This window comes from Bidens hawaiensis, unplaced genomic scaffold (genome assembly GCF_021521415.1).
Source record: "Bidens hawaiensis isolate Kalapana, Puna unplaced genomic scaffold, B.hawaiensis_p1.1 tig00020651_1, whole genome shotgun sequence".
Taxonomy (NCBI): domain Eukaryota; kingdom Viridiplantae; phylum Streptophyta; class Magnoliopsida; order Asterales; family Asteraceae; genus Bidens; species Bidens hawaiensis.
The window spans coordinates 331,939-345,668 of NW_027493164.1; the positions used below are offsets into that span (position 1 = coordinate 331,939).

The 13,730-nt window shown below is 36.5% G+C and overlaps 1 protein-coding gene across 1 annotated transcript; it reads left to right on the plus strand.

Moving 5' to 3' along the window:
* Positions 1–12,262: 12,262 nt before the first annotated feature.
* LOC143561293 (uncharacterized) lies at positions 12,263–13,335 on the plus strand. Its single transcript, XM_077049415.1, has 2 exons — positions 12,263–12,638; positions 12,725–13,335. The coding sequence occupies exons 1-2, from the start codon at positions 12,263–12,265 to the stop codon at positions 13,333–13,335; spliced, it is 987 nt and encodes a 328-aa protein (XP_076905530.1).
* The last annotated feature ends 395 nt before the right edge of the window (positions 13,336–13,730 follow it).

The following is a 13,730-nucleotide window of genomic DNA, read 5'->3' on the forward strand; positions in this document are numbered from 1 at the left end:
GATAAAACTTAAAACACAATTGTATCAGTGGACAAACGATCAACATCAACCAAAATATTTTGTGGCTCCATTCCGTCATTTGTGAAATAATATGACTGTATAGAAATAAGTATATTGATATAAGTGTAAATGTACGCATATTAACAACAATACATATGAATGGAACAACAAGTAATAAAAATGAAACTTACAATAACCGTGGATTTGCTTCTTAGATCAATCGATGTTGGTGTACAAATTCTTATGTCATACATTTTATATAGGGAGGTAAGATTATGTATATTTTTTTATTAATTTATTAAACATGGAATGTTGTTTCAGATTGGTTCATTTTAAATTCAAAATTTAAAACTGAATATATATATATATATATATATCATAAATATAAAATATATATATTGTGAAACCTATATGATAGAGGATTACTATGAGTAATCTAAAATTGGAAACAACAATTTTAATAAATGAATTGTCAAACCGTGTTAATGTAAATGTGTATGTATCTTAAATATGTAAATCGAGATTCTAGTAAGATTTAAAAGTAATACTAATACTTTTTTGATCTTTTCATTTATTATAATTAATTTTTAGCAAATTTAACCAATGGGGTAATGCAAGCTCAACTATACTAAAAGTTATGAATTCAAATTTAAAATGGTGTTTCAAGTTTTAAAATCCATAATACATAAAATGATTTTTTTACCAAATTTTTATTAAAAAAATAATATTCAATTAAAATTCATATATCATAATTGTGATATCTAAATATGAGATACTAAAAGTAAAACTCAAAACAGAAGGAACTACTAATTTATATAAAAATGCATTGTCAAACCAAGATTTTAGTAATATTTAGAAAAAAAAAGCTTTTGTGATCACTTTCTTAATTATAATTAGTTGTTACCAAATTTAATGTGTGCATCTTTAAATACTATTAAAGCAAAACCATTGCTCCACATGACCTTTTACTAGGCTATCCACATAGGCAATCTAGTCAGCAAATTTCCATTCTCAGATTCTCTATTATGTTGCCACGTGTCCTCTCTATTATGCTGCAACGTGTCATGCTCACCAAACACCAAAAAAAACTTATTTAAACCTTACGATTTTCCACAATAATCATTTTAATCTCTCTCTCTCTCTCTCGGCTTACTAACTCCACCATCCACCATCTTCTATATAACGATAATGTAGATCGAGATTAATCGTTTTCTAGTAAGGTTATATATTATACTCTAATGGCCAACAATGTTATATGATTTTCCGTCAAGGTTATATCTTTTTCCGGCAACATCATATTTTCTTTCGGTTATTGTAGATCTAATCTTTTTATCTTTGTTTTCATTATTAAGTGATTTTTTTTTAAATCAGTATAGGTTCTAAATCAAAAACGGCGATGAAGCTAATATTTCTACGTATTTACGTTTTTTCTAGTAAGTTTTTCCGTTCATGTGTTTATACCTATAACAATGGTTGTTTTATATTTATTTGAAGTTTTATATTTTTCCTGTTTTTTTTTCTTTTACATGTTGTTCTTCCAGGTTCTAAATAAAAATCAACTTCATCCACGGACATTATCATTATTCTTTTTCTGGTAAGGCCAATTTATATTTTCCAGTTATAAATTATAATTCAAATCTTCCATAATATCAATTTTATCAATTTATATTTTTCAGGTTATTGTCCCGATTGATGTACGGAATATTTCATTTTACCTTCTAAATAAAAATTGAAGATGCCATCGTCATTATCACTATTTCGTTTTTCCGGTAAGACCATTCAAATTTTCCGGATATAAAGTTATAAAATTATAAGACAAAATGGCAAAAGACGTCCTTTACGTTTGAACGTTTTTTCAATGGTCGTCCTTTAGCAAAAGAAATGGCAGAAAACGTATTTCGTGTTTCAAATTCCGTTCACGTTACATCCTTTGACACTAACCCAGTTAAATTTTTTGGCTAAATATGGTCATATGCTTTGCACATGAGGGTAGTGTAGTAAATTCATATATTTATTAATAATTAAAACTAAAAAATAAATTTAAATAATGCAAATATTTATCTATTCTTTGCACATGAGGACAAACGTCTCTCTCTCTCTCCCTCTCTCTTCACTCTCTCTCCTGCAATAATCCACCATCACAACCCACTCAATATTCATCCAAAACCGTAATTTAACACCGCCGCCATCGCCAGGTAAACAACCATCTCTAGTCACTTATTGCCGGACAGTGCCGCCACACATCACTGTAGCCGCCGCCACCACCTGGAAAACCAAATCCCAACAACCCTACATGGAACACCACCACTGATCTGTAACACCACCGCCTCACCATCTACAACTTCTTGTTTGGGATTTGGTGTTCCAGGTCCTCACCGCCTCACTGATCTGTAAAACGCCCCCAAATTATAAACCCTAGAAACCATTCAAATAAAAAATCCGTGTTCGTTAACAAAGAACTGTGATTAAATCTTTATGGCTCTTGTTCGGAATTCAAATACGAGTAGAATGGTGTGATTAACTTATAGGAAGATGGAGGCGGATGCATATGTGAAGGGCAGAGGCGGATTCATGGATGGATTCATGAATGGCGGCGTGTTCTCCGGTAATGATGAACGGCGGCTTGTTCTTCGGCGATGATGAACGACGACATGTTCTCCGGCGATGATGAATGACGACGTGTTCTCTGGCGGAAAACCGATTTTGGTGGTGATGAAGATGATGAGAGGGGATGGACAGATGGTGGGAGTGGGTGGTAGAGGCGTGTATGAGAGAGAGGGGGGGGGGGTTATTGATATTTTTTGTTTTATTGAAAAAATAAAAATCTTTTTTTAAAAGTCCAAAGCTTTACTTAATTACACAAACAGTCCTTAAAGGGTAAAATGACCACACTACCCTCATGTGCAAAGCACATGACCATATTTAACCAAAGAATTTAACTGGGTTAGTGTCAAATAACGTGAACGAAATTTGAAACATGAAATACGTTTTCTGCCATTTCTTTTGCTAAAGGACGACCATTGAAAAACGTTCAAACGTAAATGACGTCTTTTGCCATTTTGTCCAATTATAATTAAAATCTTCCATAATATGACTATTAATATTTGACTTTATTATTTCAGGTTATTGTTCCGACTCATATAAGCTAATAGCATGGATTGAACATTAGTTAATAAGATGTATTTTTTTTATTTTTTTTAATATTGATGTATATTTTTTTTAATATTCATGTATATTCTTTATATGTAAGATTATAATGTACATTAAATTACCTATATTAAAATAATCAATATTTATTGTTTTTGTAAACTTCCAATTAAGTGACAAATATTCCTTCCAATTTAAAATCTCATTATAATTTCCAATCTTATATTAGTTTATATTTTTAGATTTATACACATTAAAGAATCCCATTAATACAATTTATAGAGTTTGACATTCCTTATTTATATTTAAAAACCGAATGAATAACACTTTTTTTTTGTTTTTAATTTTTTTCATTTTTATAAACTCATTCCTTAATTTGTGCTTTGACTGAAATAATAACCTAGTTATCCCATTACTACAATTTATATATTTTGACTTTCCCTATATGTTAAAAAAACCGAATGAATAAGTTATAACTTAAATAAATTTCCGACCGATTTAATTATTTGACCATTCATATTAAATCATTTTCTACCATTCATATTAAATCGTTTTTGACCATTCATATTAAATCATTTTGACCATTCATTTTTGACACACGCTAATAATATCTGCGGCTGTAGGGAACATACCCTAATAATATCTGCGAATGTAGGGAACAGACCCTAATAATATCCGCAAGTGTAGGGAACATACCCTAATAATATCTGCGAAGGTTATAAGGCAGAATGTTCTTTAAAACATATATGTATGAATGAAGAATGAATGTATGTAAGTATGAAAGAAATAATGAATGTACGTATGTATGTATGTATGTAAGTATGTAAGGAAATATGAAGGTATGTATCTTCGGATACGTATTTACGTAAGTATTTGAATGTAATGTATGTGCCTGATTAACTAGAACTCACCCAGCGTAGCTGACTTTTAGTATGCATGCAGGTTAACAGACTGAGATAGCTGGTTTGAGAGGGACACATGGCAGAATTGAAGAGGTTGGCATCTAAAGATTTGTCATGACGTTTTGAATGCTATGTTTTATGATATATTTTAAAGACAAGTTATGGATGCTTGTAACGAATGGTTGACTTTTTATATTATTCCACGAAAGTTTTAATTCACTCTGATATTAAGGACTGTGTTTATGAGTAAATCTAACGCTAAAGTAGGGCACCGGGACCGGGGCCTTACAGAAACTGAATGAACCGGCGACTCGATAGGGCGAGAAAATGAGAAAAAATGGAGTTGGTGGCTGAAGTCCGCTGTGGCTCACGATCTGGAACGTGGGCCACAGTCCAATTGATCACAAACGACCAGAACCCACCGTACCGTGGGTTCTGGGGAAATGTGGGCCATGGTCCGGAGATCGTAACTGCCAAATTTTTTAGTTTTATATCGTTTTTCCTTGACTTCCGGGATATCAAACATTGGAGAATGACCTAGAGTCGAAGTTTGAATCTAAGAAAAATAGTTTGGTGATTGTAATCATTGATTTGGTCAATGTAATCATTGATTTGGTGTTTGTGATTCATATGCATACTCTAATTGATGTGATGATGAATCAAATTATGTGTGGCTAAATTTCTTTGTGTTGTCTCCCGAATTGTAAGGTTTTCAATTGAATGTTTGTTAATTGTTTATGTTATTTATGGGATAATAGTTTGATCTTATGATTATATTGCTATGGTGATTGCGAGTTTGATTAGTAATTGTTAGTATAGTGTAATTCGTGTTCTTGACTATCAGTTATTGGTGCCATAGGCAATCAGGATTTATTGGAAGGGAATTAGGGTTGGCTATATAAACTGATTATCGAGTGACAACATTGCATTTTTACAATCCAAGTACTTTGTCCTCTTTTATCACAATCAAACACATAATCACGAACTATGTGTATGTAGTTCATCTCAACAGTAAAAGTTAACATTATCAATCTTGGAAACCTGATATTGAGAGAGAGCATTCTTTTTATTGATTGAGTTAAACTCGTTAAATTGTTTTAAGTTCTTTTTTGTTAATCAAATCAACAAAAACAAATTTTTGAATTCACTTATTATGCAATCTAGTTTAATTTAATATAGTCAGATTACAAATCTACATAATAAAACATTTTCCATATACTCTCTATGTTCGACACCCACTTACTTCTATCTAATTAGTTGTATTTGGTTTATTTTTGAGTGATTCATCAACCCCACGTCAAATTTTGGCGCCGCTACCGGGGAGTAGTGTGCAACGTGTGTTAGCTTTTGTAGTTTTTGTTTGTTATTATCGGGTTTACGCTGGTTGTGTTAGTGTGCAGGTACTTACAGGTGTATGCATACTAGAGGCTCCAACAGGTCATCACCATTAGTAATTGATCCCGAGATTGAACAGACACTTAGAAGAAACCGAGTGTTACTTAGGGAGAACAAGCTTCTTGGTTCTCCAACTACATCAAACAGCACCATGGATACACCAGCTCCCACTTCGGGTCAAACATTTCCATATACACCTCCACCAATTTCACCTCCACCGATTAATACTACCATACCTACTTCATCAAGTGAATTGAAACCAACTCACACAACTGAACCCATAAATGCCCAATTCACCTACTCAACATCATCAACATTGCCACCTATTTCCAACCTTTTTACTACCTTTAGTGCATCATCATTTCACCAAAACCAACAACCAACCTTCAACAACCACAATCAAGCTATCAATATCAACCCCCATATTTCATGCAATATTAAAGAACACAAGGTGAGGATTATGGGTATGGGTTTGACAGTGAATTTTAGGGGTATGAAGTGGAAGGTTACTACACCGGGGGGGGAGGCGATGGATGTTAAAGGGTGAATCAAGGGAATTTTGTGTATGCACAAGGGAAACAAACGAAACTAGTGCAAGAACTTAATACACAACCACCACCGGTTGATCAACAACAAGTTCAACCACCACCGGTTATTCAACAACAACAAGCTCCACAACAAGTGCAACCACAAGGGCATCAATTTGCACAATAAATGCCCCAACCACAATTTCAATAATTTGAACCTCCAAGGTCCATTTATAGGCAAATGGGTCAACCAAGAGCACTAAAGGGGGTACCAAGAAATCATGCAAGGGAGATGGTAGAGGGGATTGAAGCTCATTTTCGATCGATAATCACTAATAATCCATCTCCGGTGGTTATTCCTCACAATCAACAAGGAAGCACATTTGAGGTGAGGACCAATTCCCTCCAAAGTCTACCAAAGTATAACTGTATAGAAACTGAGGAACCTTACTTTCACTTGGAGGTATATGGCTCAGTTTGCAACACGATTGGGGATCAAGGGTTTTCTTCGGATGAGGTTAATTTGGTCTTGTTTCAATTTTCTTTGGAAGATAAGGCAAAGAGATGGTTTACACATTACCTTCAGCATCCATTTATATTTGGGCCGATATGCAACAAAGGTTTTTGGAAGAATTTTACACGGCCCAAAAGACTAATGATGCAAGAAGGAGTTTGAGAACTTTCCAACAATAATTTGGTGAAATGTTTCATGAAGAATTTGAGAGGTTTAATATGATGATTAAAAATTGTCCTCATTACGATATTGCTCTTTGGGAATTGTTAAATTCTTTTCATGAGGGGTTGAGTATGGAAGATGAATGGGATTTGAGGTCGATCACAAATGGTACATTTGGTACTAATTATAAACAAGATGATTGGGCATATTTGGAACAAATGACGGTCACATCAAAGAGAAAGGCTCAAACCGGAAGAAGAGCAAGGCCGGCGATTGGAAGACCACAAGTACAATCCGTGGAAGAAGGAGGGGTACAAGCTACTAATAAGGTAATCGATGTTTGTACAAACTATAATGAGTTGGGTCATGCTTCGGAGGTATGTATGGTGGGTCAAGGACAAGTGGAGGAGGTGAATGCATTACAAGCGGGAGGTGGTAGGAATTACAATATGAACTCTAACACTTACCACCCCAGGTTAAAAAATCACCCAAATTTTTGCTATGGAAATCCGGCTACTCAATCCAACCCGAGTTTCCAAGGGAACCAAGGAAATTATGTTCCTCGCCAATAATATAACAATCAAAGTAATTTTCATGGCGAGAATAATCAAGGGTTCCAAGGTCAAGGGGGTGGTGGTCAAAGTGGGTCCGCGGTCAAAGTTCATCAAGTGGAAAGAAGTCATGGACATGTTAAAGATGATGCAACAAGACATGCAACAGAGAAATCAACTTGATGAAGCTCGAATGCAAAGGGATGAAGTCCAAGATAAAGCCATTCAATCGTTGACCACACAAATTGGTCAACTCGCAACCGAAGTGTCAGAGTTGAAGAAAAACAAAGGCAAATTACCAAGCGACACTAAGGTAAATCCTTCTCATTTTTCATCCCGTAACGCTCCTATTAACCATGTTAGTGTGTTAAGAAGTGGTAAAGAGTATAAAACTGATTTGTTATCGGGTGTGGTTGATGGGGAAGTTGAGGACATTACGGGTAATGAAAGTGATGATGAAATTGACACTAATAAACCCACTAAACATGTCACTTTTGAAAAATCGTTACAAACTTCGGGTCAAGCTTCAAATTTAAAAGATAAAAACAAGGAAGTCGAACCAAATGCGGTTCCATTTCCTTCGGCTTTGCTTGATCCAGGTATGAAAAATGTAATTGTTAAACGGGGTCCTCAAATGGAGGAAATGTGGGAGGTGTTTAAACAGGTAAAAGTGAATTTACCTCTACTTGAGGCAATTAAGCAAGTGCCCGCATATGCTAAGTTTTTAAAATAATTATGCACTAAAAAGAGGCAAAAAAAAGTTCCTAAACGAGTGGATTTAACCGAGCGACAAAGTGCGGTTTTAAAATGAGATCTTCCTCCTAAGCTCCAAGATCCAAGAACGCCCTTAATTAATATTCAAGTTGGCAATTTTCAAATGTGTAGGGCGTTACTAGATCTTGGGGCCGGAGTAAGCATTCTCCCGGGGGGGTTATATTACCAGTATGACTTTGGTCCTTTGAAACGTGTTGAGACCACTGTTGTATTGGCAGATTTGTCCCAGAAACTTCCCTGTGGGATTGTGTGGGATGTAATTGTGAAAGTGGAGGATTTTTATTATCTTGTAGATTTTTTGGTGTTAGATTATTTATCGGGTGACCCAAGTCAACAACAAAATGTTATCTTGGGTCGACCATTTTTGAACACTGCCCATGCAATCTTTGATTGTAGATTTGGTACAGTTGACATGACATTTAGTAATCGAAAAATGCGCCTTAATGTTTTCACTAACGTTGCTAATTCTTTGAGTGGTGAAGAATGTTTTATGGCAGATGTGGTGGATCATTGTATTCCTCATGAATATGATGAAGATTGTGTAGAAGCTTGTATTTGTGATGATTCTGAACAGGTACACGTGTGTGCTTTGTGGATGAAAGAGCAAAAAAAAGATGCTTTAGCTATGCAAGAGGGAAGACCACCATGGACAGATCAATTCGAGAGCTTGCCAACGGAGATCAACTCGGACACAAAGCCATCTTTGGAGTTCCCACCAAAGATTAAATTGAAGGAACTTCCAAGCCATTTGAAGTATGCATTTCTTGGGGAGAACGAAACTCTTCTAGTTATCATTGCTTTTAATTTGGAGGAAGAACAAGAGCCGGCATTGGTCAAGGTTTTGGGGGCACATAAGGTGGCCATTGTATGGACACTTGCGGATTTAAAGGGTATTAGTTCTTCTATTGTCATGCATAAAATAATAACGGATGAGGAGGCTAAACCAACAAGGGAGACTCAAAGAAGATTGAACCCGAATTTGCAGGAAGTGGTGAAAAAGGAATTGATTAAGTGGTTGGATGCGGGGTGCATGGGTGAGTCCGACACATGTTGTGCCCAAGAAAGCCGGCATCTAGGTAAAAAAGACGATAATGGTGAACAAATTGCCACCCGACCGGTAACCGGGTGGCGAGTGTGCATCGATTATAGAAAATTAAATAATGCCACCTCAAAAGACCATTTTCCGTTACCATTCATTGATCAAATAATTGAAAAACTTCCAGGTCAAAAATTTTATTGTTTTTTAGATGGGTATTCGGGGTACAATAAAATTGCAATTCACCCTGATGACCAACACAAGACCACCTTCACTTGTCCATATGGTACTTTTGCCTTTAGGCGAATGCCATTTTCATTGTGTAATGCCCCTGCCACTTTTCAAAGATGTATGATGAGTATTTTTTTCAGACATGGTCGGGGAGTCACTTGAAGTTTTTATGGTTGATTTTTCCATTTTTGGCTCAACTTTAAAGTATTGGCTCAATGATTTAAAAAAAGTTTTAAAACGATGTGTTGACACAAACTTGGTGTTGAGTTGAGAGAAAATTCACTTCATAGTGCAAGAGGGCATTGTGTTGGGCATGTGGTTTCAAGTAGGGGAATAGAGGTTGATCAAGCAAAAGATAAAGTAATTTCATCTTTTCCATCCCTGAAAAATGTCAAAAGGGTGAGATCATTTTTGGAACATGCCGGATTCTATAGGAGATTCATTAAGGGCTTTAGTGCAAATTCAAAACCTTTATGTAATCTCTAATTGAAGGATGTCCCCTTTGAGTTTACTGATGAATGTTTATAAGCTTTTGATAGTTTGAAGGAAAAGTTAGTGCAAGCACCCATTTTACAATCACCAGATTAGTCAAATCCATTTGAAATCATGTGTGATGTTATCGATAGCACGGTTGGAATGGTCTTGGGGAAAAGAGTGGATAAAAAGCTAGTGGTGATTTATTATGCAAGCAAAACTTTATCCAAGGCACAATTGAATTACACCACTACCAAAAAAGAGTTACTTGCGGCGGTGTATTTCTTGGACAAATTTCGGTCATATATTTTGGGAAGCAAAGTTGTGGTGTATTCGGATCATAGTGTGGTTCGGTATTTAATGGAGAAGAAAGACACAAAATCGCATTTGATTCGATGGTTGTTATTGTTACAAGAGTTTGATCTTAAAATCCGGGACAAGAAAGGTTGTGAGAATGTAGTGGCGGATCACTTGTCTCGGATTCCACTTGAAGGTGTTGATGATCCGATGGAGATAAATGAAAAGTTTCCTGATGAACAGTTGATCGCCATTTCAACCGCACTGTGGTATGCGTGGTTTGATATTTAATGGAGAAGAAAGACGCAAAACCGCGTTTGATTCGATGGGTGTTATTGTTACAAGAGTTTGATCTTAAAATCCGGGACAAGAAAGGTTGTGAGAATGTAGTGGCGGATCACTTGTCTCGGATTCCACTTGAAGGTGTTGATGATCCGATGGAGATAAATGAAAAGATTCCTGATGAAAAGTTGCTCGCCATTTCAACCGCACCGTGGTATGCGTGGTTCGATATTTAATGTAGAAAAAAGACGCAAAGCCGCGTTTGATTCGATGGTTGTTATTGTTACAAGAGTTTGATCTTAAAATCCGGGACAAGAAAGGTTGTGAGAATGTAGTGGCGAAGCACTTTTCTCGGATTCCACTTGAATGTGTTGATGATCCGATGGAGATAAATGAAAAGTTTCCTGATGAATAGTTGATCGCCATTTCAACCGCACCGTGGTATGCGTGGTTCGATATTTAATGTAGAAAAAGACGCAAAGCCGCGTTTGATTCGATGGTTGTTATTGTTACAAGAGTTTGATCTTAAAATCCGGGACAAGAAAGGTTGTGAGAATGTAGTGGCGGATCACTTGTCTTGGATTCCACTTGAAGGTGTTGATGATCCGATGGAGATAAATGAAAAGTTTCCTGATGAACAGTTGATCGCCATTTCAACCGCACTGTGGTATGCGTGGTTTGATATTTAATGGAGAAGAAAGACGCAAAACCGCGTTTGATTCGATGGGTGTTATTGTTACAAGAGTTTGATCTTAAAATCCATGACAAGAAAGATTGTGAGAATGTAGTGGCGGATCCCTTGTCTCGGATTCCACTTGAAGGTGTTGATGATCCGATGGAGATAAATGAAAAGTTTCCTGATGAACAGTTGATCGCCATTTCAACCACACCGTGGTATGCGTGGTTCGATATTTAATGGAGAAGAAGGACGCAAAGCCGCGTTTGATTCGATGGTTGTTATTGTTACAAGAGTTTGATCTTAAAATCCGGGACAAGAAAGGTTGTGAGAATGTAGTGGCGGATCACTTGTCTCGGATTCCACTTGAAGGTGTTGATGATCCGATGGAGATAAATGAAAAGTTTCCTGATGAATAGTTGATCGCCATTTCAACCGCACTGTGGTATGCGTGGTTTGATATTTAATGGAGAAGAAAGACGCAAAACCGCGTTTGATTCGATGGGTGTTATTGTTACAAGAGTTTGATCTTAAAATCCATGACAATAAAGATTGTGAGAATGTAGTGGCGGATCCCTTGTCTCGGATTCCACTTGAAGGTGTTGATGATCCGATGGAGATAAATGAAAAGTTTCCTGATGAACAGTTGATCGCCATTTCAACCACACCGTGGTATGCGTGGTTCGATATTTAATGGAGAAGAAGGACGCAAAACCGCGTTTGATTCGATGGGTGTTATTGTTACAAGAATTTGATCTTAAAATCCGGGACAAGAAAGGTTGTGAGAATGTAGTGGCGGATCACTTGTCTCGGATTCCACTTGAAGGTGTTGATGATCCGATGGAGATAAATGAAAAGTTTCCTAATGAACAGTTGATCGCCATTTCAACCGCACTGTGGTATGCGTGGTTTGATATTAAATGGAGAAGAAAGACGCAAAACCGCGTTTGATTCGATGGGTATTATTGTTACAAGAGTTTGATCTTAAAATCCATGACAAGAAAGATTGTGAGAACGTAGTAGCGGATCACTTATCTCGGATTCCACTTGAAGGTGTTGATGATCCGATGGAGATAAATGAAAAGTTTCCTGATGAACAGTTGATCGCCATTTCAACCACACCGTGGTATGCGTGGTTCGATATTTAATGGAGAAGAAGGACGCAAAACCGCGTTTGATTCGATAGGTGTTATTGTTACAAGAGTTTGATCTTAAAATCCGGGACAAGAAAGGTTGTGAGAATGTAGTGGCGGATCACTTGTCTCGGATTCCACTTGAAGGTGTTGATGATCCGATGGAGATAAATGAAAAGTTTCCTGATGAACAGTTGCTCGCCATTTCAACCGCACCGTGGTATGCCCACTATGTTAATTATTTAGCCATGAATGCGATTCCAGAACATTGGTCAAAAAAACGTAGAGAACAATTCATGGCCCAAGTCAAGCAATACATTTGGGATGAACCAGAACTTTTCAAGGTTGGATCGGATCAGGTTCTTAGAAGATGTGTACCTGAGAATGAAGTGCAAGTAATTTTGACACATGCTCATTTGTCAGCATGTGGGGGCCATTTTAGTGTCTCTAAAACGGGGTATAAAATACTTATATGCGGGTTTTATTGGCCAAAACCTTTCAAAGACGCTAATGAATATGCCCGACATTGCTTGAATTGTTAACGAATGGGGGTGTATCAAAAAGGAATGAAATGCCTTTACAACCAATTTTGGTGGTTGACATTTTTTATGTTTGGGGCATAGATTTCATGGGCCCGTTTCCAAATTCATATGTGTATTTATACATTCTTGTTGTGGTTGATTACGTATCGAAATGGGTTGAAGCTGTTTCAACAAGAACTAATGATCACTTTGTGGTGTGTAAGCTTGTGCAATCCAACATTTTCTCAAGATTTGGTATCCCAAAAGTAATTATAAGTGATGATGGATCGCACTTCACGTTTGGTAAGTTGTTAAAATGTTATAGTGTTAATCATCAAATTGCAACACCTTACCACCCACAAACGAGTGGCCAAGTTGAAGTTTTCAATCGCCAAATTAAGGAAATTTTGATGACAACGGTTCTGGTGGTTTCGAAAGATTGGTCATTTAAGTTGGATGATGCATTATGGGCATATCGAACCGCTTATAAGACACCGATTGTCACCACTCCATATCGGATGGTGTATGGAAAGGGTTGTCATTTGCCAATGGAGTTGGCTCATCGGGCACTATGGGCAATTAAGAGTGTTAATATGGATTATCATGAAGCCAACAAGTCGAGGAAGTTGAAGTTGAGTGAAATAGAGGAAATCCGGGATGAAGCGTATAAATGTGTCTCGGCTAATAAAGAAAAGTTAAAAAAGGGTGCATGATGCTAAGATAAGGAGTGAACATTTGAAGTTGGACAAAAAGTATGGTTGTAAAATTCGAGACTCAAATTATTTCCTGGGAAGCTAAAAAGCAAGTGGATGGGTCCTTATGTCATCACAAGAGTTGGGAGGTTTGGTGATGTTGAGATTGAAGATATGCAAAATCAAGTTAAACAAGTTGTGAATGGACATCGCCTCAAACCATACCTAAAAGGTAAAGATGTTAATATGCTCGAAGATGACAAGGTGACTTTCTTCCTAAACTCACCGGATGTTTCCACTTCGTTTAGATATGTACAAATTTGGTTATAAAAATTACCTTTATGTTGTATAATTTAGTTTAGATTTTTGTTCAAATTTGGTTTTAAAAATTACCTTTCTCGCTTTGGAGTATGTAC

What these genes read in the sequence shown, in the direction of transcription:
- LOC143561293 (XM_077049415.1), top strand. Translation starts at nt 12,263, where the DNA reads ATGGAGATAAATGAAAAGTTTCCTGATGAACAGTTGCTCGCCATTTCA. An exon ending in TGCCCGACATTGCTTGAATT is followed by an intron (nt 12,639 to 12,724) that starts GTTAACGAATGG and finishes TTTGGGGCATAG; the next exon opens with ATTTCATGGGCCCGTTTCCA.